This window comes from Physeter macrocephalus, chromosome 14, assembly GCF_002837175.3.
Source record: "Physeter macrocephalus isolate SW-GA chromosome 14, ASM283717v5, whole genome shotgun sequence".
Classification (NCBI taxonomy): domain Eukaryota; kingdom Metazoa; phylum Chordata; class Mammalia; order Artiodactyla; family Physeteridae; genus Physeter; species Physeter macrocephalus.
Genome location: NC_041227.1, coordinates 100,051,217 through 100,078,154, shown reverse-complemented (window position 1 = coordinate 100,078,154; position 26,938 = coordinate 100,051,217). Strand labels below are relative to the sequence as shown.

The 26,938-nt window shown below is 39.1% G+C and overlaps 1 protein-coding gene across 5 annotated transcripts in view; it reads right to left on the bottom strand.

Annotated features, from left to right (window-relative positions):
- The window catches only part of ACACA (acetyl-CoA carboxylase alpha), a 243,169-nt gene that overhangs the window by 104,718 nt on the left and 111,513 nt on the right, over positions 1 to 26,938 (bottom strand). For all 5 annotated transcript variants that reach the window (XM_055090971.1, XM_055090969.1, XM_055090970.1 and 2 more), the window contains 9 exons: positions 26,576 to 26,689; positions 25,476 to 25,565; positions 23,861 to 23,979; positions 12,716 to 12,739; positions 9,926 to 10,069; positions 9,052 to 9,148; positions 8,041 to 8,148; positions 3,320 to 3,376; positions 3,032 to 3,076 (listed from right to left, as the gene is read on the bottom strand). In XM_055090971.1, the coding sequence (XP_054946946.1) occupies positions 3,032 to 3,076; positions 3,320 to 3,376; positions 8,041 to 8,148; positions 9,052 to 9,148; positions 9,926 to 10,069; positions 12,716 to 12,739; positions 23,861 to 23,979; positions 25,476 to 25,565; positions 26,576 to 26,689 (798 nt within the window). The remainder of the gene's footprint in view (positions 1 to 3,031; positions 3,077 to 3,319; positions 3,377 to 8,040; positions 8,149 to 9,051; positions 9,149 to 9,925; positions 10,070 to 12,715; positions 12,740 to 23,860; positions 23,980 to 25,475; positions 25,566 to 26,575; positions 26,690 to 26,938) is intronic.

Here is a 26,938-nt window from a genome sequence, read left to right as displayed (position 1 = left end):
AAATATGCGTTTTAGTACCCTTAACAAAACTTTGCTGGAAAAAAATATGGAAAGCTTCATAAAGTAATACTTATATTCCAATTAAACACCTTCTGCTGCACTTTTTGGAATTCTAGATCTGAAAAGTGAGTGAAACAGATAAAGACAATACTCATAAAACTACAGAACTGCAGCTTATATAGCTGCAGAAATTCAAAGAGCCTGTTGTTTTGCTTTCGAGGCTACAATTTTTTTTTTAATATGAAGAAGATATTTACAAGGCTAGACTTGTTTTTCCTCAAACTTTCTGTTTAAATAATCAATGTTAAGCAATTATGCGAGTCCCATTATGGGTACTTGATTTAATTAGATGGTTATGGAAACAGACTCAACACCAAGCCTCCTTAATGCGGGTGACTACTGCCCGCTCAGAACAGTCTCCACGTAGAACCAAGAGGCTTAGGCAGCAGCAGACATTCGGCTGAACAGCTCTTTGGGGACTGTGGTGATTAAACAACGAAGTTTTGGAAATAATTCCAGCCTTCGCTGGCATGTGAATAAACACCTAACAATAAACACACTCTCCAGGAACCCCCACGCAGTCTGGCCCTCTTTTGCCTTGTTCTGGTTCTGAAGCAGTCTGAGAGACGATGATTATGTAACAGCATGGCTGCCTCCTTCCACACCAGCCAATGTTGTTCTTGAACCAAACTTGGTAACCTTCCTCCTCTCCTTGCCCCTTCCTGCGCACATTCTTTCTTCTACTCAATAGTATAGGGATTTGGCAGTGTAGAACAGGGGAGGCTGCATACATCACAGTGGACTACCGAGAAGCCAGAGAGGTCAAGGGATTCATCTCTAACACTCCCAGAAAGCTTCCACTTTTTCACACTATACTAACTATGGGGCAAGCACACATCAGATGACATGACAGAGGCTAAGCGTCCTTCAAGCTACCACCAGCAGAGGAACTCAGAGCAGCACCATGACAGTGAGCCCCAGATTTGTACAACTCCTGCCAAGGCTTCCTGGATATTGCAGATCCTGGCCAGAGTTCAGTAATAGTTGCCCTTGCCCCCTGCGTAACCGCTAATCATTTCTCAGGGGCCTAACATAAAAACACCCCAACTCCTCTGCCATCCAATTCTTCAGAGCAAATCCAGTCCATACCTAAAACCTTAATGTTCTCTACATCCTAAAACAACCTTTCCTATGCTTATGACAAATCAAGTCACTTGATAATTTAACTGATTTCCCATTTGATGCCACTACAAATAGAAACTGTACAATGAGTCCCAGAAAGACCCCCTGCTGGGCTCATTTCCTAGCAGATTTTGCTTAGACATGTCCCTATTCAACCTAAATCCAGAAATATTAAGAGAGCAGGGAGAAAAAATGTTTTAAATCTATAGACGTATTCTAGGACAGGATATAGATTCAAAGATAGAAAGTATCAAAAAAAACCCAAAAAACAAAAAAAAAACAATGTCCATGAGAATTAAGTGCTTTGGCTTTAAAAAATTTTTAGTGGAGAGTTTTAATTTATCATAGAATGCTTATTATAAAAAACCAGTTCATGTGCTATAGACATGAAGACTCTGTCTGAACCATTAGGAAAAAGGAAAACAATTTTACAAATTCTGTATTATTCCCCAGAATAATGTATTATTCCAAAGTCAGTTACAAAAGAAAAAAATCACATTAACACTAAAGAACCTAGCCCAATACTCTTCCCAGATCCAGCATGTCTACCTGAGCTCTGATCAGCATCTACCAGCTATAGTATTTATTCATGGGCTCTCATACTCTATCCCCAAGTATCAATTTTATTCTCTAAGCTCCTTATTTTTTTTCCTAAAGCCCCAGGGCTCTATTTAAGCTCCTCATACTTCTCCACTGCCTCCAGTTTCCTATCTAGTTATTGATTGATATATATCTGCACTCTGCTTGATTTCCTGACATCAATAACAAAGGGGCGTTGTGGAGTTCACAACATTTCCTAAAGCGTTTTAGAAAATCCTAGCTCTTTAGCTTGCAGGCTAGGCTCTCTTGTTTCTCTATAGACTAGACCAACAAGGTGAACCGTGAGAAGGAAAACAAAATGTCAAGTGCTAGAGACCTAATAAACAAAAGGGCAATAAAAGCAATCACACACAGGTCCTTGAGTTTAGGAAGTCCTTTCCAACAACCCAAATGTTATCTTCATTATTGCCATTGAGCAGGGCTTGAAAACTAACTTAATCATCTTAATTGCTAAAAACAAAACAAAATAAAATTCTCTTCAGAAATATTAAGACTTCTTAATATCCTTTGGAATCTTACTTCACCACATTAGGATCAATTTTTTAAAGAAATATTGTGACTCCAATCAGCCATTTTGGAGAATGACATCTTGACTGCAAACTGGATTTTTTACCTCACCGCTATAATCATATTGCGTATGATGATACACATAGACACCACAGTTCAGATGTCAGGCTATTAACTTAGTTCTCTTTATTAAAATTTTTCAATAAAAATTTTAAACTCATAAATATTAGTAGTTAATTCAGTTAAATGGGAGAAAAAGCAACTTAATTTTTATTTATTTCCTCCTCCTAGAATTAATGTAAGATGAAAACACCAACTTGGGCTCTGTTAAGGCATTTTAAATAATAAGTGATTGTTCTTCAGAATTGACAGTTCTCAATAACAGAACTTGAATCCATCTTTGGTAGAAGCCAAGACCCCAAGTACGACTGGCAATCTTTGATTACTGATTTGCTGTGTATACAGAAGAAATTACTAGTTAGCTCCTGCTTCTACCTTATTCATCTGGATAAATGCATGTGCTCATTCTTAACTATTTCTCAGACATATACTGAGAATTCATTATAGGGTAGAAAAGGAGGGAAAAAAACCCTTTAGTTTGAATATGTTATAGAAGAACTGAATATTCATTATAATACTTTTTCAAAGAAGAGGGACCAAACATCAGACCAGCCCTTCTAAATAAACAGCAGGTAACAGATAAAACAGTTAGTAATCTTTCACCACTGTTGCTCTTACTTACATGAAATCTCTGATCCACCTCATAGTTGACCTGTTTTCTGAAATCCTTTCAAATAAAAGACAGAAAGGAAGGAAAAACAGAAGAGGGCAATTAGTAATAAAATTAAAAACCAATTGAGTAAAAGGTGATGACTTTAATGCTTTTTCTTGATTAAATTTATACCAAAACAGTTATTTCTTTGCATAAATTCTACAAGTAAGCATATGATTATAATTCCATTTTTCACTTTTAAAGTTCTAGCAGCAGCATAATAAGTATTAAAGAGATGCATAATTCACATGCCAATACCTTTTGTGCAACCAGGAAAGTAAGGCGCCGGATCCCATGCTCAACCAGGGTAGCTTTCTACAAACAAACATGCAAAAACAGAAGCTAGATGAGATCTCCATTCATCCTAAATTTTAGCCCATTCAGTCCTCCGAAGGCTGTGACTGCACTAAGCACTGATTTGGATATCTATGTCTTGACTCAGTATCTTCAAATTTGCAAATAAACAAATCTCAACCTGGCTCCTGGGAATAAGACTTACAGAATAGGTTTTAAATATTGACCTGGACAAAACTGAAAGAGAACTCTGTGGAGGAGAAAAGGTCACATGAGGCCACCTAAATTCTCTAAGGACTGATACATATCAAGGTAGACCTTAACACAATTTCTGTTTATAGAAATTACACTGGTGGGCATGTATTTAAATGTGAAGATCAATACTGATATAGAAGCTAAACGAAATCAGGTAGAGGGAAAAGAAGAAATTCCATAAAATGGAAAATTCAAGTCCTAAACTGTTATTTAGACTATAGACATCACCTACCATCTGATACAGTATTCCCAGAATTCGACCTAACAAATCCTAACCTTTTCAGCTCTAAAACATTTCCTCCCTACTTTATATAAAGGTATTTTTAAAAAGATTCTCTTTAAAAGTTGTTAAAAACAATGTCTAACAGGCTTTTAAATTTAGTGATTATTCATACTTCCGCTTGGTCCAGGCAAGCAGTATATTAGAAGAGACCAGCAGTTTCAAGACAGCCCCTTATGTGAGTCTTGGGCCTTTGGCTCTAAGCCTTCCTCTATCCTGTACTGCTCTCTCATCTCAAAAGGCAGAGACAAAGAAACAGATTAATGAACTAAGTAAAAGACATGCTCTTAAAGGTCCCTAATAAAGAGGGGCTACATGGCAGCAAGTAGAAAAGCAATCCCACCCATTGAATGACCTGAAAACATACATGAATAACACAAATAGAAAAAATATGTGGACTTTCACAACCTACACCCAGACTTTAATTTGATCACATTCTTTAACCGAGAGATATATCTATAAGCCAATTCTTAACTCTCTTGATATTATACAGTTTTTAAATCCAAATTGGCTACCCCTCATGAACAAGCACATTCCTGGGCCATTTCCTCTTATTTTTCCATTTTTACTATGGCATTGCTTAGTAACAAAATTAACAGGATAAGCAAAAGATAACTGGAAAAAATTAATTTCCTAATAATAAATTCCCAGGTCAAATATAAATAAATTTTGGTTTAACTACATTTAAAAATGATTGGGGGACTTCCCTGGTGGCACAGTGGTTGAGAATCCGCCTGCCAATGCAGGGGACACGGGTTCGATCCCTGGTCCGAGAAGATCCCACATGCCGCGGAGCAACTAAGCCCGTGCAGCACAACTACTGAGCCTGTGCTCTAGAGGCCGCGAGCCACAACTACTGAAGCCTGTGTGCCTGGAGCCTGTGCTCCACAACAAGAGAAGCCACTGCAATGAGAAGCCGGCGCACCGCAACAAAGAGTAGCCCCCGCTCACCACAACTAGAGAAAGCCTGCATGCAGCAACGAAGACCCAATGCAGTCAAAAATAAATAAATTAAAAAAAAAAAGATTGGTACTGGTATCATACCCATTAAGGTAAATAACCAAGTATTTGTAGTATAAGAAAAGAAAGGGAGGAAGGGAGGGAGGGAGGAAAGGAGGGAGAGAGGGAGGGAGGAAAGGAGGGAGGGAGGGAGGGATGAAAGAAGGAAGGAAGGGAGGGAGGGAGGGAGGGAGGGGAGAGGGAGGGAGGAAGAAAGAGGTGGAGTGGGGCAGTTGGTGGTTCTCTGACTCTCAGTGTGCCAAGGAACAGAAACATTTCTTCTGACACCAACAAAGAATTCCACTACAGCCAAGTCCTTCAGAGACAAGCATCAATAGCTATGTTCTGGCCGGGGAAGAAAATAACTTTAATAATGCCATAATTTAAAATCAAAATTGTTATTGCTTTAAAAATTCTACAAGTGGCTGACAATAACAGCAGAGCAACAGGATTCTGATTACATTGTAATAATGCGGGTCTCGCAGCAAGTCCACAGCTATTACCCAGCGATTAGGCGTCAGCACCTGGAGAAACTCCATTTACACTGGCTGCTTCAATCTCCTCCACAAGTCATTTACAAATATATGATCCTAATTTCTATGAGAGAAAAAAAGACATGCTGGGACTAGAAGATTATTTGGACAATTTGGATCAACCTATCTGATAGTTTAATGTGTGCTTTAAAAAAAAAACTTTTTCTAAACTGCTAGGAGCATGATCATGAAGTGAAAAACAAAACTAGTTATCACTTCAGCTTTTTAAAAAATTGCGTTTGCTTCCTTTTCTTTTTTATACTTTTTTCAAAACAAGTAGGTGAAAATGCCTAATATGCCTGGGTAAGCATGGCACGTGATGCACTAAATAGCTTCTTCAAGCTTGGAACGTTGGCACAGTCTACCCTTTCCCTACTGAACAGCCACAGGCAGACTCTGGGTTTCTCTGTGCCTCAGTTTACAAGTCCAGTAAAGGAAAAAGGTAATTTCTTATCATCAATTAATGTTACAAATACACATAGTGAAAATGAAGAAACTGCCTCTTTAAATCAATGTGTGATGATATATATCACTTAGAACTGAGGGTAATAAAAAGCCTAAAGTTGAGATCAAAACAATCAAATGTGGGCAATTAATCCCTCAAAACCTGGGGAGAAACTCTCACAGATTATTCCATCAAGCAACAGCATTAGTAGCCATGCACAACAGTAGGACTCTTCCAAGTAAGGTCACCTTGGTCACTGGTCTCAGGTTAATTTTATGTGGTCATGCATGAGTCAAGGGCAAGAAGGAAGTTAGATTTCTCTTCTAAAGAAAAATTCCGAGGCATGACTCCTACTTTTACTTCTCTGGAAGGACCTTTCCTCACCACAATCCCAGAGTCAGTTCATGTGCTGTGATAGCACCATGGGGAAAATGCTATGACACACATTAAGCATAAAATTACCATCTTTTCCTGGGTATCAACCATTAGCATTATATGATGTGAATGCCTATGGCACTAATTGTTTATACTGCTGAATTAAATTTTTAAAAATCTATTGAGTTCTTTCTTTATGACAAGCACCACGGACTAGGTGCTTTCCATTCAAAGAACACACATAGGTCTTGTCATTAAGGGCAGCTGAGGAAGAGTACTTTGGCAACTATCATATATCGTAATGAAATATAACAATAGATGATCATTTTGAACATTAGACTCTAAGCATCTTCAGGGCTAGGAATGTATTATTTACTAAAGCACCTAGATCTGTGCCCCCTAGAGCTGGCATCAAAGCCTTAAATTCTAGTTTTGCTCTATCATCTACCAGCTGGTGATTAAAGGGCCTTCATCTCTCGTGCTTGAGCTTTTTCCCACATGTACAATTGAAATAATTCCTGACTAATCTAACCCCATGGGATTGTGGTAAGGTGCAAATAAAAAAATTTATATAGTCTTTAAAAATAAAAAGTATTATTGTTAATCAATTTATGCTGACCAATTAGAAATTCAAGGGAGAAAAATACATTTTAGTTAGGGCTACGCAGAGAAGTCCTCATAAAAGAGGGAAATTTTGAGACAGTTCTTAAAACAAGCAGGATTTAGAAAGAAGGTGGGGGCGGAGAGAAGGGAAGGAGGGAGGGAAGAAAGAATGAAAGAGGAAAACATTCCAGATAAGGGGCAGTAGAAGAGATCAAGCAAACAAGGTAGATGAGCTAAAGACTTAGGTCTTTTCATGGAACAGCAAAGGCTAGATTGTTAGCCTTCATTAGTAGGCTGATGTCAAATATCAAGGTAAGGAGGTATCCTGAAGGCAAGAGAGAATCACTGTCGAGTGGGAGAATAACTTGGTAAGGGGGCATTTTAGACACTGAATTTTGTGGTAGTGAGCAGAATGGAAACTATCTGGAGGGGAGAGTGAGGATCACAAGTAAACCTGTCGCACTGTCTCTGGTATAAGGTGAGGAAGGGTCTAAACTAGAAAGATGGCAGTGGGAATTTAAAAACTGAAAAGAAGGGGGAGGGAAGAAAGGAAGGAAGGAAAGGTGGGTAGGAAAGGAGGGGTAGAATAATGGAACAGCAAACAAAAGGTAGAAGTCAATGATTTCTGCATGATTGGGGCAAAGGGTTCGGTTACTTGATTTTTTTTGTTTTTGTTTAGCTTTTTGATAAGGGAGAGGGGGAATCAGAAGAAGTGAAGGAAAATGATACGAATTTACATTTAAACTATATGGAGTTTGATGTCAACACAAGATATCCAAGTGACATAAAATTGCAAGGAGGATGGAAGTATAACTGATATTTTCAAGGCTGGGATAGAAGGACTCAGAGGGGGCCTGAGGGGAGTTTGGGCCTAGACATGCAGAGTTAAGTCACCAAAGGGAATTCAGCAGGTGACTGGAAGTTCCAGACTGGAGCTCTGGAAAAGATTCAGGAATACAACTTCCCTTCCTTAAAACATTTTAAACATTTGAGGTCTAAATTTCTTGACATAAAAAAATATGCATTTTATACTTTTGAATCACTTCGGAATTTTACCCCTACAAGCAGAACTATGTGAAAGACATAGCCATTATCAGTGATAGGCCTTATATGTAGCAACTGATAAAAGGATGGATATGACACACAGCAAGAAGGAAAGTGGCCATCACCAGTTTCCATCCAATTGAGGACTTACATTTTGCTGGGTAAACTCTCGGAACATAGCTGCTAGCCTGTCATCCTCGATATCACAGTCAGTTTTGATAGCCACATTCAGAATGTGAATTGGTTCATCCCTGGGGATCTGTAACCCAAGAACACAAGGCAAGGAAATTAGGAGGCTGGCTAATACAGAGATGAAGAGAAGTTATAGTACTTGGTAGGATACCTGAAAAACAGATATGGCCCACAGGACATTTTCTGCTAGTATGAATAAGCAAAATGAAACCACTGCCCAACACCCACAATGGAGATTAAATAAAGACACCTAACTTCAAAAAAATAAGGCAGCAAAGGCATTAGCTAAAGGCGGCCCCAAATCTTGGCTCGATATGAACTTGAAGACCGCTATGTCTCAACTTTTTCACCAACAGAATGGGAATGAAACCATTTGCAATATCTCTTCACAGAATGTAAAGGAAAATGAGTGAAAGCAGCCATGTGAACATATTCCCGTATAACATATTTCTAAACAGTGGAAGTATCAAACCATGGGAAAATAACCTGGTAGGGAAAAAACAGGACGTGTTTGCAGAGAAATGAAAAGAAGGGAAAGAAGGGTTTAATAAAAGGACAAAATTTTAAACAAAACGTCTATTTTTTCTACTATCTGAAGTCCACAATTCCTTGAAGACTACGAAAGCACTGCTCTGCAAATATACAAGCCATTACTGAGTAAGAATTAAGGCAATCAAAGCTCAAGTCTTTGAAACAACATTCAGAGACCTAGAGGCAGCTGCAATGGATATAGACGGCCTCATTCTACGCTATGGATTCCATGATTAATACAGTGGTTTTTATTTTTAGGTTAGAATTTATATTCCACCTGTTTCTAAAAATACTTTGATGAGGCATATAAAATTAAATAATATAAAGTAGGGTAAAAAGATTAATTCTTCCCTACAATGTTCTACAATCAGAAAGAGAGTATATAGTACAAATCCTGTATCTGAAGGAGCAAAGCAGTCTCCCAAAGGGGACACTATACCTTGTCTTCATCATATAGAGATGTGTGACCTGCCTCAGGGAACGTGGGGCTTTGGGGTGGGGAATCACAGAAGCAGCCCATCACTTCATCAAAGATCCTGAAAAATACCAAAGAAACACCCACGATGAAAACCCAAGTGGCAGAAAATCTGAGTGGCAGGAAACTAACGCTGCCATTGCCAGCTCTGTCTAAAAGAATAATCTATCCTACCCTGCACTCAATTGTCAACTGAATAGAATCACCAGTGGCTAGAAGTGACATGCAAAATTTCACCAAGTGGCAGAAATTAGGAGGATGGATTGTTTAAACTTTAATAAACCATATATATTTTTTCTTTTTAAAAAAGAACGATCTGAAGCTTTTTTGTTTTGTTTTTTTCATATGTAAGATATGAGCAGTGCTGCTGTCATCATCGGTCTTAAAGTAACAGAAAGAGCCTGGGACTAGAGCAGTGACAGACCAATGTAATTACCCCTCCCCCTAGGGTAATGCATCAGTATACATCAAGAGATAGATGCTGAACGCATTTAATCAAAAGATGTATCGTCTCTGGTGGGACTCACTCTAGTGTTGTGTTTAATTTCTCCTGACATTTCACTCATCACAGAGCAGACAGTTTCTTGTGTTAGCTACTAAGGAAAAGATGGTTTTTGTTTGTTTCTTTTTTTCTGACCAGGCTCATATAACAAGTAGAGGCTTGTAGAGTCTGCACAGATGTGGAAGGGGAAGGACCTACACCTCTCCCAGAGCATATACCGCAAGGGCTACATCTCCTTAGCTGGCCCGTGGCTAATCAGGGGACCTCTATTCCTTTGGCAGAAATCTGAGATGCCCAAGGCTCCCCTTGTATAGACACGGTTTCATGGTGCCTTACCTGACAAAATCTTCAAAAGTCCGAAAAGAGACCATTCCGCCCATCCGCTGACACGGTGGAGTGAATGAGTTGTCCAGCAGCACATCGCTGACACTAGCTACATGAGTCATGCCATAGTGGTTGAGGTTGGAGGAGAAGGACATTCTAAATGATAATTCAATCAAGTGCATTAGACAAGGAGAGTAGGAACAAGGACTGGGAGAGTCACAACAGGGAAAAGGAGCTGGGAGGAAACTGAAGTAGGGTCAGGTTGCAGAGCAGTTTTGGTTTTTTACCCACTATAGATAAGGCTGTCTTGCTAGATTCACATGAACCCTTCCACTGGAATTTCCCCTCACACAAACAATATTTTTTACCAACCCCCCCCACAAATTTCTCCACATAAAAATCTAAGGACTGTCAGGAATATCATGGTGGTTTTAATACCATGACATCATGACATGTCTAACAAATGAATAGCGCATAGGGGTTAAAAACCATCCTGCATCTTCCCCTTCCTTAAAACATCCCCTCTTTTAAAAGGATGTAAACAAGCCAAGTGAGTTGTAACTAGGCAACACTTAAGGCATTTTTCTCTAGGAATTGTAATAGATTAAGTATTCACAGATAGATACATGCATGTCAACAACAACTCTAAGTCATTTGGAATGGTTTAGTAAATCATTATAAAAAACACAATTCATCAGAGAGAAACAAGTAACAATCTGTAAAAGGAAATTTACTGAGGTATCTATTTTTTCCTTGAAGGGGCTGATGGGGAGCACAGTTATGAGGATTATAGCTTCTCCCTTTTTGAAAGAGAGACAGTTTTGCAAAATTTCCTTTTTTATATTTAAATACATTTCTATACCAAAGTAAACATATCGTCACTGACAGCCCTTAATGAATCCCAGCAAGATACAAAAGGGCAGAGCATGGGTTTCAAAGTATGTGTAAGCATGACAAACAAGTGTAAATGGAGATGCTCGAAGAGAACTGATTTGTTCAATCTAAAAACATAATGAATCTGGATATTCCTTGATGCACCTCAGCAGTATGTACTGATAGATACCACTGTAAAGTGCTTGTGATGCCCAGTCAATCAGGACAGCCTGTTAGGAAGGACCAAACTAAAGGATGCCTCCAGGACTTGCCCGACATGTTACTGGCATACTGATCCGAAGCACGTTCAGAGCAAGGCAATGGCACTTGAACTTTGGGGAGCTGCTCAAAAATCTCCTTGAAGTGCACTGCCTGCAGTGTTGCAGGGGGCAAGAGAGCCAGCAAGGTCGACTAGAGATCTGGGTACATACCGTACTCTATTGCGAACTGTAATTATAAAAGGCAATGGAATTTTTTACAGAATGGGAGTGCTGCTCACACAGACTATTAGACTATTAGAGACTGACACTCCCGGTTTTTATTCCTTTGGTAAACGATGACTATGAAAAAGTACTTCAACTTTTGACAGTACCAGGGACTAGAAGGTAGAGTGGGAGAGGAAAACATTGATACCATGAATGAAACAGACAAATGAAACACACATCAAGCAAGTCTCACACATGGTGCTCACTAGAAACTGGGATTCAGAGCTGTATGAACTCAGAAGTGCTATCTATCATCCTTTTCTAGGATCACCAAATATATTTAGTAAAGGAGCAAGTTTGTGAGGCATTGTATCTTTTCTTCCTGCCTGGCATTAGACAGGAAAGAGAATCCAGGTAACCCTTAAAGGGAACCCCCTCTGAAGACGCTAACAGTCTATGTTTGTGGCAAACACGGGGTTAAGAATCTTTTTCACTCAACTGAACCCCATTGGAAATACCCACATTTCAGTTTCCCCCACTACTATGCTCTTGGACCAGGACAGCTAAAGGCAAGCAGGAGTGAAGCAAGCCCACTCTTCAAGAGCAGACAAGAGGACCAAACAAAACACTCCCTTTCCTCTCCCCATCCAAATTGGATGCCAAAAGCTATGCACAGTTTTGATTACTTAATATTTAAAGGGAGAGGGACAAAATAAACATAAGCCTATAAATATTTCAACAAATAACTGATCATCTACAAAGACGTCAGCACCAACGTGTCACGGCTTTAAGCACTTTGTGGATTCCAGTCAGAACTGCTATCCTCTCAAACTTGCATTGTGTTGCCTTGCTTGGCTCAGGAGCAAAAGGAACTCGAAATATTAAAGTATCACTTGTGTTATGCTGGCCTGGAAACGTTTCACAGGGCTACACACATCGAAACTTCAGATACACTTTTCCAATGTAATCTCGTTACAGGTCTGAAATAAAACTTGACTTTCATAGCATCATAACACTTTATAGAAAAATAGCTAACAAACTGATAAAACATGAGATCAGCTATTTCTGCATGTGTGTTCCTCTAAAAGGAGAAGCAAATTAGAGAAACTATAAATTGAAAAACTGATGAACAATTTGCCAGGATGGGAGTAACCGTAAGGGTTTCTCCTCTGAAAGCCCCAAACAGAGAACTTAGCAAAATAAGATGTTTACAGCAAAGCTAAACATCAGGCAGAGGATTCCCCTACTGTACACAGCTAGACGGGAGCTGTTCCATACTGAGGCTTTTCAAGCATTGCTTTTTGAATGGCTGAAGAAAAGCTGAAGACATGTTTTCCAAACAGAAAAAATAATTTAGTATGTCCAAAGGGGAGCTCAGGACTCCCTAGCAGAAAGATAACATGTTAGCTTGTCAAGTGTAGTGTTATTTTTTTCCCTGATTTTCCTAAAAGGTGCTTTTAATTGGAGAAAAAACAAAAAACAAAAAAAACTAAATATACGGTACCTGTTTAGCGTGGGGATGTTCCCTCTGTAATTAAACAACCACAGTTAGTTATTGATAGGTTAGTGAAAGCCATAATAAAAGAATTGTCAGAGCAGATACAGACCAGTCGTGAGGAGCCCCAATTTGGCAGCTCTGGCATTCGGCAGACATAATTAAGTGCTCATTACCCTTCAACCCCCCCGGGTGCCTCCAAAGAGGCATGCCTCCTGACCTACCTCACCACAGCAGCTGTTGATGGAAAGGGTCAAAATGTATTTACCATGGAGGTTTTTTTATAGCTCTATTACAAACAAATAATTCAGAGTAAGGATAAACCACAGGCTCATGAAAATTAAAGCTATATAATATGGTAAATTATCTTAAGCTTCAACAAGAAATATAATTCTCGACAAAATTCTTAGAGAATCTTCTTAACTTGTTCCTATTTTACTAAAACTGCAATAAGGAGGTTCAGAGAAGTTGATTCCACAGCGTCTCCCACCTTAATTGATTTTCTAGGATGTGTGATGAACCTACAAACTCTCCTCTAGAGCAAAGAAGCCAGGCATCTGGGTTCCCAGCTCCCTTTTCTAATTCTCTTTAACCCTGCTCTTCCTCCTGTAGACTGGGCTGGGATGGGGGTAGGAGGTGGTGTAGGAAAGGAGTGTACTCTGTGTCATAGGAGCTTAAAGGAACTGAAAAGCATGCAGGAATGTGATGATTAATGATTCTATGACTAGAGTGGTATAGACTGCTAAAAATGAATTAATTAATATTTTTTAAGTGAAATGAATTTAGGGCAATAATGACTTTTAAAAATTGCTGTAAGCTTAAAATCTCTAGGCCTTCCATAAATAAAACCTTAACCTAAATTTGGCTAGCCCTAGAATTTCCTGAGAAAGAATATTTCCAAATCGTGAAAGAAAGACTAGGATAAGAATGGAAAGTGAAAAGCAAGTTTCCTGCATTCTCTTTGGTCTTTGACACCAATGCTTTTTTCCTCCCTTTAATTTGACCTCAGTCATTTCCTCAACTGAAAAAAAAAAAAAATCAAACCCTTATTTTCAATGTTAAAAGTTATACACCCACAATTTAGGAGTCCTGTAAGGGGGTTGATGGGTTGATTATCTTAACCTTCTAACACTCTTTCATCAGCGTTTAATCATTGTTGGGGTTTCCTGGCACACAGGGGACTTAATGGGCAGAACATAGTGGGTGGTGCTGATGGTATGTGGAAGGAGGAGAGTGGGAGGAAAATGATGCACTTTCCATGGCAGTGAAAGAAGCAGAACAGACTGAGCCGGCCATATAAATAAAGAGCTGTGACATATCGCTGCACACAAACTGTATACCTCGCGTGATTTGTGAGTAGCAATGCTCTTTGCATCAAACCTGTATCACAGAGCAAATTCATAAGGCAGCAAGAGCCACCTCCGAGTGCAAAAACCTGCACCTTTGCTGTTTGGAGTCTTTGAGCCTCTCATTCAGGGGAATGAGTTTCATTTTACAAGAGGTCCTTAGTTATAATGCACTTGGTCCTCATCAACAAACAAAAAGTATGCACAGGTTCCAGAGCAGAAGCAGAAAACTAACAGTAAATGCTAATGAAAATACAGGAAAGTCTTCCTTTTAAGATATAAAAAGGAGTCTAAAGAAAAGGGCCACCTGCACAGTCTCTAAACTATAAGCCTCAGCTCAGAGAGAAGAACCCTACAACCAAAGCAATCTCAGGCTCCTTCCATCCAGGTTTCTCGAATTTAGAAAGCAGTATAATCTCTCTCAACTGTTAACCAATTTTTTACACTAATAAAATGGTCTCACTGCTTCTGTGACTACTCTAATCCCTTAGGGAGTCTTCACAGGATGAGGGCCAAGTTTTCAGCAGAAAAAGGCCTGAATTGAAAAGAACACCACCAACAAAAAGCCAGCCCTTCTCCATCAGCAATCCTCAAGCTCTCACGGGAAGCCCCCTGCTGCTTTGTTACAGGAATCATGCACCATCTACACAGTATGGGATAAGAACAAAACTCCCAACATCTCCAGTTTTTAAAGGACTGACCTCAAATCAATCACATAAGAGGTAAGTTTAGAGTCAGCTTATCCCCGTTGGTATCAATAGAATAAGATTCTGTGGGTCTGTCAGGGAGGCGAGCAGAGAAGGAAGGTTAAACCCTCTACCACCAGGTAAATACTTAGCCATGTCCATAACAATCATCTATATATTTTGTAACTCTATTCAGGGGCTATTTGATCAATTTAAGAAAATGACCGATGTGGCATACTGCACACTATTGTGATACAGTAGAAAGCTAGCTCAGTGGTCTGCACAAAAATAACCAACTAACGTAGAGATTGTATGAGTCAAATATCCCACTTATATAGCTAAAAATAAAATAAAATCTGCCACATTTCACTGCATACTCATCACGCAAAAAGAATCAAATTTCTCAATCTCTGATAAGGCAATCAATTGCATTTTCAAATACAAAAAAGGAGTATAAATTCACTTGTAAGACACCTGTTTAGGCTCTCCAGAGCACTTACAATGATGAATCTTCATTCACAATGTTGTGAAAAATATTAGAATCATTTTCCTTCCAGTAGATTAGCTCCATTTTACAGATGGGATAACTGAGAAACCAAAGGGGAAGCTTTCCAAGGACACTGCTAAATATGGTGTCAAAAACCAGAATCTAGACCTGGCATTTTCTCATCTCAGCTCCTGAGGCTAGCATTCCACATCAATAAAGACTAAATTTTAAAAAGGACAAGAGAAATCCTTTGAATTCTGAGGTGCTCGGCATTAAGTCACCTCTGATTTTACTGACCTGCCTGCCTAGAATGGCTGGAGAGCCTGCTTCAATACGAAAGCAACGTCAGAGTTGCTGCCTGCTGGCTGAACCCTCTTTATTTAAGGAATACCAACTTCTCTGGCAGTCATAAGTTCTGAGCCTTTTACCATCCCTTCCAGCTGAATTTCATTTTGCTTGATTCTAGCTGGCCCTACATAAATCTTTTATCATATAAAAATGCTCCTGATTCTTTTGCCTTCTAACTGGAAGGGAAAAAAAGGAGCCTATATGAAAATGATGGGGATGCATGCAAACAATCAGTGGTTACATGAAGCTGTAACTGAGAGCCAGGATAGGGCAAATCTTTTGAAATCAGGCAGCAAAGGAGAATCGGAAGAGGTCGGCTGAATAACCTACTAGCAGTCACTAACAGCAGTACCATAGGAGAAAGAGCAATTTGACTGGCTGTGACCAGTGGTGGCCTCCTTGTGTGACTATGCTTCTGCAGGAGAATCCAGATCAAGAGCTGTAAAACACATCTGAACCATGTATTTCTATTGGCATCTCCCCCACCACCTCCTTGCAGCTCAGATGCCCGGACTCCACCGCAGAGCTTTCGTTTACAATAAAATGATCGTTGCTTCATTCACTTGCAGCCCCTTTAAAGCCCCTTCTTGGCTCTGCTGGAAGATTTTGCTCTTTCTGAAACAAGTATGCCAACAGAGCTACAACATATTACTACTGCCTGCTACATAATTAGCTACAAACCCACAGCACAAAACTACAGGGATTTACAGGTGCCCTAGATTCTGCTTTTCCTTCGCCCTGGAATCAGCTAGTCTTCCTTGACAAGAAGGGACCTTGGGCTACCCTAATGATATATTGAGAGTTTTAAACTCGACTCTCCAATCTTCCAAGGCTAGAGTGCCAAAACAACACAGCAGAGACCAGAAGCTGAGCCATGGATACAGGAAAGCACTTAAACCTGCTGAGAATCTTCTCTTATGCCAGATGCTTACATCTTATCAGCAGACTACCCTGCATGAAGGAAGCAAGCACTGTAGAGTTTTATTTATTTATAGCTCATTCTGGCCTGCTAACTACAACCAAGTGCTCCCACTGCTAAAAAAAAAAAAATGCTGCAAGTTGGACAGTTTTCGAGTGTTTCAGTATGAGCCAAAGAAGGGTCTAATCTCTGGGTGTCAAAGATGATCAGAATCCTCAAGAATGGCAATGGGCTGCCAATTAGCCCCACAGAAGGCTTCTGATTTCTAAACTTCCTCACAACCTTCTTCATAAAAGGAAGGTCCAGAGGCCATCCACCAACAGCTAAACTCTGAAGGTGCCAAGCAGCCAAAACTCAGTCATGGCCAAAACATGTGGTATCAGGGGAGAACACAGCCGACCTCTTCTGGATGCGAGACAGGAGAGAGGAAAATGCTTGAATTAAAACATTATAACATAGAAGGCCAAATTCACAAGGAGCAAATAGCAGAGAAAGTGCAGTGCAACTCAAATTAACTAAAGTATGGACTTTCATGTAAGAAATAGGTGGAAATAAACACCAATAAGTCTTCACCCATCATGTATGTACAGAAATAAACAAAATGGACTTCCATCTTCTGCATCAATTGTGCTTATTTGCGTTACAGATTAAAAGTTTAAAAAAATGAACTATGTTCACTAATATGTATTACTTATGAAAATCATTTGGAGTTTTAAATTTCATACTCCCAGACTGTCATAATATGCACAGCCATATGCATAGCCATAGTTTAAGGGATAATATACTTGACATATGTTTGTATAAATATTTTAGAAGATCATATAGGCTGACTAAAGAACTTATTTGTTTCCAGATTATTCTGAGTTACTTAATATGTCCAAAGCTAAGTAAAATCGTGAATGTCAAATGATTTGATGAATCATCAAAAATACACTCAGGAAGAGGCTTTAGTGTAACAAGCTTTTCCATCACCAGCACCACAGAGTGCTAAAACTAGGGTTTCAGAATGAGAAAAAAGACACACACACACCACCTCCGGCTCTAAACCCTGAGTCTCGCTGGAAGAAGACAGAGAAAAAGGAATGCTGAATGATAACAGTCTGAGCTCCAGGATTAATCCATGTAAAATACTGGTTGAACTCACTAAAGAGCTGGCCTGATGGAATCTTAGACAAAAGAATTAAGTCCTAAAAGTCTGAATAATAATAAAATGTTCTCTTAGTGCAGACCAGCTATCCTGACTACTCCTGCACCAAGAAAAAGACTGAAGAAACTCCCTCATTTCTCCTCTAAGGACAATTGCTAACTGGCTACAAATCACCTTTAAAAAATGACAGCAAAAATCCCCTCCCCTCAAAAAAATTCACATACAATAGGACATAGTCTTTATATGCTAAGAAGATAAACAAGGAAAAAAAATCCACACATTTCCCATATATATATAGGTGTTCCATATATAAATATATAGGTTTCTTACTATGCTTAAGTCAAGTGCAGCTGCTGTTCAAGTGAAAGGAATTTAAGAAGAAAAGGGTATATCTAGGCCAGGAGCTTCCTTTAGTAAAGCTCTAATATCTCGATACTCTAGTGCATAAGACCTGAGGACGCCAAATAACTTGCAACTACAGTTCCCATAAAAAATTTGGAAGTCTTACATAGAAGATCAGGAAGTAGATAACATACCTTGGCTGAAGCCTGCCTAGCAAGAAGGATGAGAAAGTCACAAAGGTAAGAAATTGTTTAGTCATCTGCTACCTTTTTTTTTTTTTTAAATATTGTGAGGAGTATTAGAAAAAAACAGTCAAATTATACTGAAACACAGAGTAACTAAATGTCAAACAAAAATTTCAGTCCACAAGATGAATAAGCACCACAGATCTGCTGTACAACGTTGTACCTAAAATCAACAATAATACATTGTATACTTAAAATTTAAGAGGGTAGATCTCATGTTAAATGTTCTTTCCACAATAAAATTTTTAAAAAAATTTAAGTATAAGAAAATGTCAGGCAATACAAAGTCCCACAATGAACTTAAACAAAAAGGTACCAAACATGTTGGCCACGTGCTAATTGCCCAAATGCGTAAAAAAGGGGGTTTCTTCTCCCTTCTCAGAGGCTGCTCCACTTATTTGCAATGGCAGCTGCTTGTGTTTTGTCTGCTTCTCTAAAAATCAAAACGTGCAAATGGGACACGGTCTTCAATCCAAGTGGCATCTAAGGCACTTTCCTGAAAAAATACTCTGCTGTTGTCAGTTTGCAGACAAAGAGCAGTGTTTCATCCCAACCCACGGAGGCTAAATCACTAGTCAAAAACAAACCACAGGAATAGAATTCCACCAGATGACCCCATACACAACAAGAGACTGTAGTCTTGCTTTGATAATACAGCTTAGAAAGATACTCCCAAGGACTTGCTGGACAAGTTTAGTCTACTTCAAATGAACGGTCTGGGGACTTCCCTGGTGATCCAGTGGTTAAAAATCCGACTTCCGAATGGACTTGAGGACATGGGGAGGGGGAAGGGTAAATTGGGACGAAGTGAGAAAGTGGCATGGACTTATAAATACTACCAAATGTAAAACAGATAGCTAGTGGGAAGCAGCCGCATAGTACAGGGAGATCAGCTCGGTGCTCTGTGACCACTTAGAGGGGTGGGATAGGGAGGGTGGGAGGGAGATGCAAGACGGAGGAGATATGGGGATATATATATATGTATAGCTGATTCACTTTGTTATACAGCAGAAACTAACACACCACTGTAAAGCAATTATACTCCAATAAAGATGTTTAAAAAAAAAAGAATAAATGTAGAAAAAGAAAAAAAAAAAACGGATCCGCCTTCCAATGCAGGGGACGCAGGTTTGATCCCTGGTCATGGAGCTAAGATCCCACACGCTGCCGGACAACTAAGCCCGCGCGCTCTGGAGCCCACGCGCCACAACTAGAGAGAAGCCCGTGCGCAGCAACAAAGAGACCGCATGCTGCAACTAAGACCCGACGCAGCCAAATAAATAAATAAATAAACATCTAAAAAAAAAAAAAAGAATGTCTGGCTAGAAATGGGAAGACCAAGTACCAGGAAAGAAAATGCAAAAACTGGTTAAAGAATGTATGTGTTTTCTCTCGCAAGAATTTTTGGTTTGTTAACCCCAAATATAATATTGGGGAAATATAAAATTCTGTTTAGCATTAGATATGTAAAATATGTATATTCATATGCCTGTTCTCTGTTCTCACTGAACAATTTTTAAAGCATGTGTAAAATACTGTAGTATATCTACAGTATCAGAAGTGGATGATTGCTGTAACTACTAAGAATAAGCAACATAAGAATAAAAGTTTGTAAAAAGAAAAAAAAAATCTCTCCTAGGTATACTACCATTAACATAAAACAAAGAGGACTCAGTGTGATTGTCCTAATTAATTCTTGGTCTACAGTTGAGCTGTCTATTGGCTAGGAAGGGCTGGAAATATGGCTAGCCTGTATTGAGACATGCTGGAAGTAGAGAACACACTCTAAATTTCAAAGACTTTGTAAAAAGAATGGAAAATATCTGACTAATAACTTTTTATTACATATTAAAATGGTATTTTGAGGGACTTTCCTGGCAGTCCAGTGGTTAGGACTCCACGCTTCCAGTGCAGGGGGTGGGAGTTCGATACCTGGTTGAGGAACTAAGATCCCACCTTCCATGCAGCGTGGCCAAAAAGAAAAAAAAAGGTATTTTGGATACAATGGGTTAAATAAAATGTTATTAAAAGTAATTCTGTTTCTTATTAAATATGGTCATTAGAAAATTTTACATTACATATGTGGCTTGCATTATATTTCTATTGGACAGTGCTGGTCTAGTAGTAGTGATTCTCAATTGTAGATGGTCAACAGAATTATCAGAGAAGCTTTTTCAAAAAGTGGTCCCCTGGACTCTGGTTCAAAATTAATCCGAATCTTAAGAGCCAGGAACCCATATATGTATTTTTAAAATACTTTGCAGATAATTCTGAACATCACTGGTCTAGAGGTTAGCGGACATAACTGTGTCCTTGAGCCTTACAGGAACTGAGAGTGGAATAAACACTGGTAGATAGTCTCCTGTAATTTATTTCTGTAGAATTAGAAACAATAATGCTTATGGCCTGCTTGTTCAAAACAGTAAAAACAGAAAAGAACAAAAGTACTGAGGTTAGAAAAAAAGTTGGAACTTGACTCAAAACTAGCTAAAACTAAGATACCCTAGAATTCTTCTGTAAGGGTGGCAGGCCTATGATATAATAAAGAATTTGGCCTTTGTCCCTGGTTCCTGGGAGAGAGACTAAATCCTTGGAATTTCTCAAGTAATAGAAGTGCCTTCATTATTCATGAGCCCCTTGGATCACACCTGAGTTTATGCTAAGAGATAACTCAGGACAGGGGCTACTCACTAAGAAGACCAACCATGTGATTAGAGGGTCAGCTGGACCTCTGGGGAGGGACGACAAGCTGGAGAGTGAGTTTAATCACATGGCCAATGAGTCAATCAATCGTGACATTGTAATGAAACCCTGATAGAAACTGGACACTGAAGCTCAATGGAACTTCTTGGTTGGTGAACACATTGATATGCCGGGAGGACGAGGTACCCTGATTCCACAGGGAAAGAACTCTGTGTTCAGGACCCACCCCTCCAGACCTTACTCTATGTATCTCTTCACTTGTCTGGTCCTGATCAGTATCTTTTATTGAAAAAACTGTGATCGTAAGTATAGTGTTTTGCTGAGCTCTGTTAAGTTGTTCTACTGAATTATTGAACCTGAAGGGGTCATGGGAACCCCCAAATTTGTAGCCAGTTGGTCAGAAGTGTGGGTGGCCTGGGAACCCAACTTGTGGCCACATCTGAAGTAGTGGTAGTTTTGTGAAGAAATGAGCCCTTAACTTGGGGCATCTGATCTAACTCCAGGTGGCAAGTGTCAGAATTGAATTGCAGTACACCAACTAGTGTCAGGATAAGGTCATAACTCCAAATTGTAACAAAAACATTTATAAGAAAATATAAAATCTTACAAAACTAAATTCAAGTAGCAAATCTGTAATAACTGAATAAGCCATGCTCTAAAATTAAATACAGCATTCTGTAATTAAATCTGATAATACATCTTCTATTCCTAAACTAACAAAAGGATTTTAGACCTAAAAAGCGTTAAAGCAATTTTAATGGTTTTCTGGTTTCCACAAAGATTATTTTCTCTTTCCTCCTTTATTTTCCCTATCTTTACCTTTACATCTACATCAATAATAATAATAATCCAGCAGTTTATAATTCTGTATACACACAACCAAGGAAGACTGTAGAAAGATGACAGGATTACTGTTCTGTTCAGGTCTGGTCTTTATCCAGAGGAATGTGTACACCTCAGTTGTTGGGAGGGACACGTATACAAGTTTTGAAACCATATCAGCAATAACCAAGGTTCACACCCTTGAGATGGAAAGGTGAATAAGATTTCTTAACAAACAGTAAAGAAGCATGTCTCTCATTTTCCAATCAACTTTCCCTCACCAAACTGGACACAGATCCTCAAATTTAAAAGTAGGACAGGGAGAGCAATTCAGAAAGGCAAAAGGGGAGCAATGAGGGAAGGAAGGAAATCACAAGCAGCTCTGTGGCCTGACTACAAATTACTGCCCAAAGGGATGAGGTAGTAGAAAGCAGGAAGAAAAGGAGAATGTTCCGAGAATTACAAAGAGCATTAAGTTTAGCATGTAGTTCTCTACAATTATTCAAGGAACGCAGGAAAAGAAAGAAACCTGAGCACCGAGCCCACGTGTGCCATGAGTACCTCGCTGCTCGCTGAAAGACAGCCATTCGTTTCTAGAAAATGAGATTCTGAAATCCATGGAGGCAAAAATGTACCGAGAGATGCTTGCTAAATCAAGGATATATGCTTTTCTCTGCCAGCCATAAGGTATTTTCGAGGTAGAGAAGTGAAAGGACCTTCTCAGACAAAGAAGACAAGTACTTTTTCTGAAGATGCTACTGCTCATCTGCTGACCTCTCCTGGATCAACAGTGGCATCCAGTGGCTGCAAGTCTCAGCACACACTTCTTTGTCTCGAGGAAGAGTTTCTATTGCTTTGGGTGAAGTGGCAATTTGGAACAAAACCATTTCTGTTGTCTATAACTAAGGATCCCCAAAGACACAGTACTTTGAAATAAAAAGTCAAGAACCAAAGGCCATAAAGCAGAAATGGAGGGGGGCAGCTTAAGACTGGCTGTGGTTATTTGTATTTCCTGTGGTATTACTGAAAAGAATGAAAATACGGGAGGAGATGAACATATGTGTGGGTGAAATTCCTAAGTTTTCACTGCCTCAGAATACTTTAAAAATAAATGAGATTACAAGACAGTATTTTTTTCTTAAAACCAAAGCAATACTTTGGTATTATTGTTGGAACTGGAAACAAATTTACACATGTACGTTCGTATTTTTTTAAAGGGCTTAGGAAGGGAAAATTAGTGGAATTAACATGGCTTAATTAAGTAATTTACTTGAATTTAAGTTTGCTTTCTGAAGTGTGATTTTTAAAAACTGAGTTTCAACTGCTAACTTCACGGGTCTGTTTTTAGGGAGATAATGAAATTGACTCAGGTATAACCTTAACCTACAGCAAACATATAGAAAAGAAAAGCACTCCACCCAAAATATGCTTATATTCCATTGATTTAAACTGCTAAAAGAAAGTGATTTCCTGGCAAAATTCCAACAAGTAAAATGCCAGTAAATTCTTTCCAACTTAAAAAAGAAAGAACCATGCCTCCTCAGTGACAGAATACTAGTATCAATAAAAATGAACGGAGGGACTTCCCTGGTGGCGCAGTGGTTAAGAATCCGCCTGCCAGTGCAGGGGACACAGGTTCAATCCCTAGTCTGGGAAGATCCCACATGGTGCGGAGCAGCTAAGCCCGCGCGCCACAACTACTGAGCCTGTGTGCCACAACTACTGAAGCCCATGCGCCTAGAGTCCATGCTCCAGAGCAAGAAAAGCCACTGCAATGAGAAGCCCGCGCACCGCAACGAAGACCCAACACAGCCATAAATAAATAAATAAATAAATTTCTAAAAAAAGAAAATGAATGGAGTAATCCTAAACTTCTACCTTAATTAGATCATATTTTATCTCTCCAGATCAAAGATCAAAAAAATAAAAAAAGAAATGGACACCAAGAGGCTCTTCTTCTCATGGTTTAAACATGTTCATTTTCTGCTCTACATTTCTAGCTTAAAAAACCATACAGAATGGTCACACACATTACCCACCCCCACCCTCCCTTTAACTCTCCTGATAGAGCTCTGGTTGGCTCAGGTGCACACACCAGCTCAAACTCACCTGTTTGGATGAGATGTGGGCAGCATGAACTGGAATTCCACCACGCAGGTGTTGTCCTTAAGCTGGCGGTGTTGTACACTGTTAAGTTCATAGGCAATATAAGCCCTTCGAACATACACCTGGTTAAAAAGTAATCCTCAGTAAATACACTTCAAAAACAGAAACTAAGAGATGGTTAGCCCAGGAAAAAGACAGTCTTGAAAAGAGGTGTCTGATGCAGAAGAAGGTGGTCTGTGGTGACAAGTCCCAAAGCCCCGTACATACATACCTTGCTTTAATTAATAAAGCTGGAGTCCTAAAACTATACCCATGACTATAAACGGAAACAAAGCTAGCCTTCCTCTGCTGGACACCTCTAGGTGTGCTATAAACCCTTCACACTGACCTAAACTCGAGAGAGGGTTTGATCAGTTAGCACAAGAGTATATAGACCCATGACTATTAACTCATTACACATGATGAGTTCAACAGAAGATAAAAGCAAACAGGGAGAGGGACCTCCCTGGTGGCACAATGGTTAAGAATCCGCCTGCCAATGCAGGACACATGGGTTCGAGCCCTGGTCCGGAAAGATCCCACATGCCGCGGAGCAACTAAGCCCGTGCGCCACGACTCAAAGAAACAGCAACAGGCTATGTCTCAGGAAAACCCGTCAGTCCAACCTCATGTACTTCACAGCTAATTTGCCATGCACATAAAATGAGACACATCAGCATGTGAGGTACGTCAGGAGACTTTGCATTAAATGGCATAAAAGCACTGTAGACCACTTAAATATTTTCAGATTTTGATATTTACTGAGTAGCATACATTACAGTCTCCCCACAGAATACAAATAAAAAGTAATCCAAAAGAGCTCGCAAAGGACTGTAGTGGTATCATATCACATAAAATCATTGAAGACACTCCTTTTCCTCATCTTCAAAAAAAACATCTACTTGGCAACTTTACAGCAGTATTTGGGGCCTGCAATTTTTGTGCTTAATGAGGTAGTGTGCTGTAGTGGAAACAGAAAAGCCATGAGTCAGATTGACCTGGGTTCAAATGCAAACTCTTCCACTTACTATCCATGTGAATTTGGGCAAGTCACTTAACCTCTCAGAGGCTCACTTCCTTCTACTTCATGAAGTAATTGTAGGATTAAATGAGAAAAATAAAGCACCTAAAACAGTTCATTAAATGTTATTACCTTCCTTCTCATGCCGAAATAGTTCATAAGAACTGCTTGACAATTCAGAATATAACTAAAATCCATTTTATTTGGCCCAAATCACAAAATGGTACTGTTCTGATCAGCCACATATTTTGTCACTTATTGTGTTAACAGGGAATCCAATCATTATGAAATGGAAGAATTCAAATACCTGGTAAGTAGAATTGAAAAATGCTAGCAGCTATATTCCTGTGATTGGAGCCCAGAAACTGGTGATTAGTTGAGTTGACACACTTGAGTAAAAGCAAGACCATTCGTTTCAGAGGAAAAGAGGAAGGTTCTCTACTCTTGAGAACCAACGTTAAGGCCAAAGAAAAAGGACTGATAACAATGGCCAAATGGACAAAAGGAGTCAGCCAGAAACTGAGAAAAAGGTCATGTCACGTTACTATGAGAACCTACCTCCAGAGCTGCCATCCTCACGACCTGGTTGCTGTGATAGAAGAAGTTTGGTAGGACATCAAAAATTGACGTTTCAGACAAGATGAGTTTCTGGAAGGTACAAAGACAAGCTTAAACCATTACATCCATAAGAGAACAATTCCAATGGACAATATTTAGCGTTTGAAGCATTTAGTGAAACTTAAGAATTATGTCTATGAAGGTCATGTATGATCTCACGTTCTCTCTGCCTCAGCTTCCTCAGCTACAAAATGGGGAAAATAAGAATACCTATCCTCACAGGGCTGTTGAAGAGTTAATATACGTAAAATTCTTAGACTAATGCATTAACAGTGCATTAATTATATGCTAATATAAGTGTTTATGGCTATTATTATCCTTTCTGACACATATCCGTACTCAACTTTTAATATATTGTCTCACTACTCCACTATGGTAAGCCATAGATTTTTGAACCCTCTATTTCAACTATGAACCAAATAAACAAAAACATCCTTCCCCCTTCTTTAGTTTCCCCAGAACGAAATCTGATAGAAACCCTGAAGATTCCCTTGGCTAGGTATAATAATATCATTATTTCCAAGTAGAAAAATAGAAAGTCATTCCTGACAAAATGGTGTTGTTTAAAAAATAATAGTCAAGGTTCTTTGAATTAGCAGTAAAATTAGCCAATATTCTTTTATAAAATTGGCTCTGTATGAAGCTTAATAGTAAGCATTAAAATAAAATTAAATGATTATTTAAGTAGCTTTGCCTGTAGAAGACCAACAACTACCTATTTATACATCTGATTCAAATATCAGAAATCAACCAGTGCTACCACTTCATTCTGTCCTAGAATACCTTCTAGATAAAAGCACAAGAGGTGAAGACTTCATTAGGACACTTCTATCAAGGCAGGCCTATTCAATTTTAAAGCTAAGCCACAATTCTAACAGCATTTTATGAAAAAAAACACATAAGTATAAATCATTTTAGAAATTCAAGGTATGAAACTTCATTACACAGAAAATCAAAACTGACTGACTGATTACTTAAACTATGCTTGGGAATAAAGGAGACAAGAGTGCAGAGTGGCAGAAAAGGGCTATAATGTATACCTGCAGGTTCTCAATGCAAAACTGATGTCCGTACATGTCAATAGCTGATAGGAAGATAGACTCTACTTGGTTATGGCGAAGCTCATATGATGGCAAATGGGAGGCAATAAGAACCTAGAGTGAGAGCAAAATAAGTGGCATTAAGTTCCTGAGGGAGTGATTATTCTAGGCTCCTATTAGGCAGCTCTGCTACTAAAGCAATAAATATAAATCTGTAAGTGCAGGCATCAAAGATAAAACAGATACCAAGTAAAACAACTTCTGGGTCCTGTAACATAAAGCCAAGGCCACCAAATACTGCATCTCAGTTGACTCTCACCATGATTTGCTTGTGAGCAATTTCCCACGGGGGCAGAGGGAGGG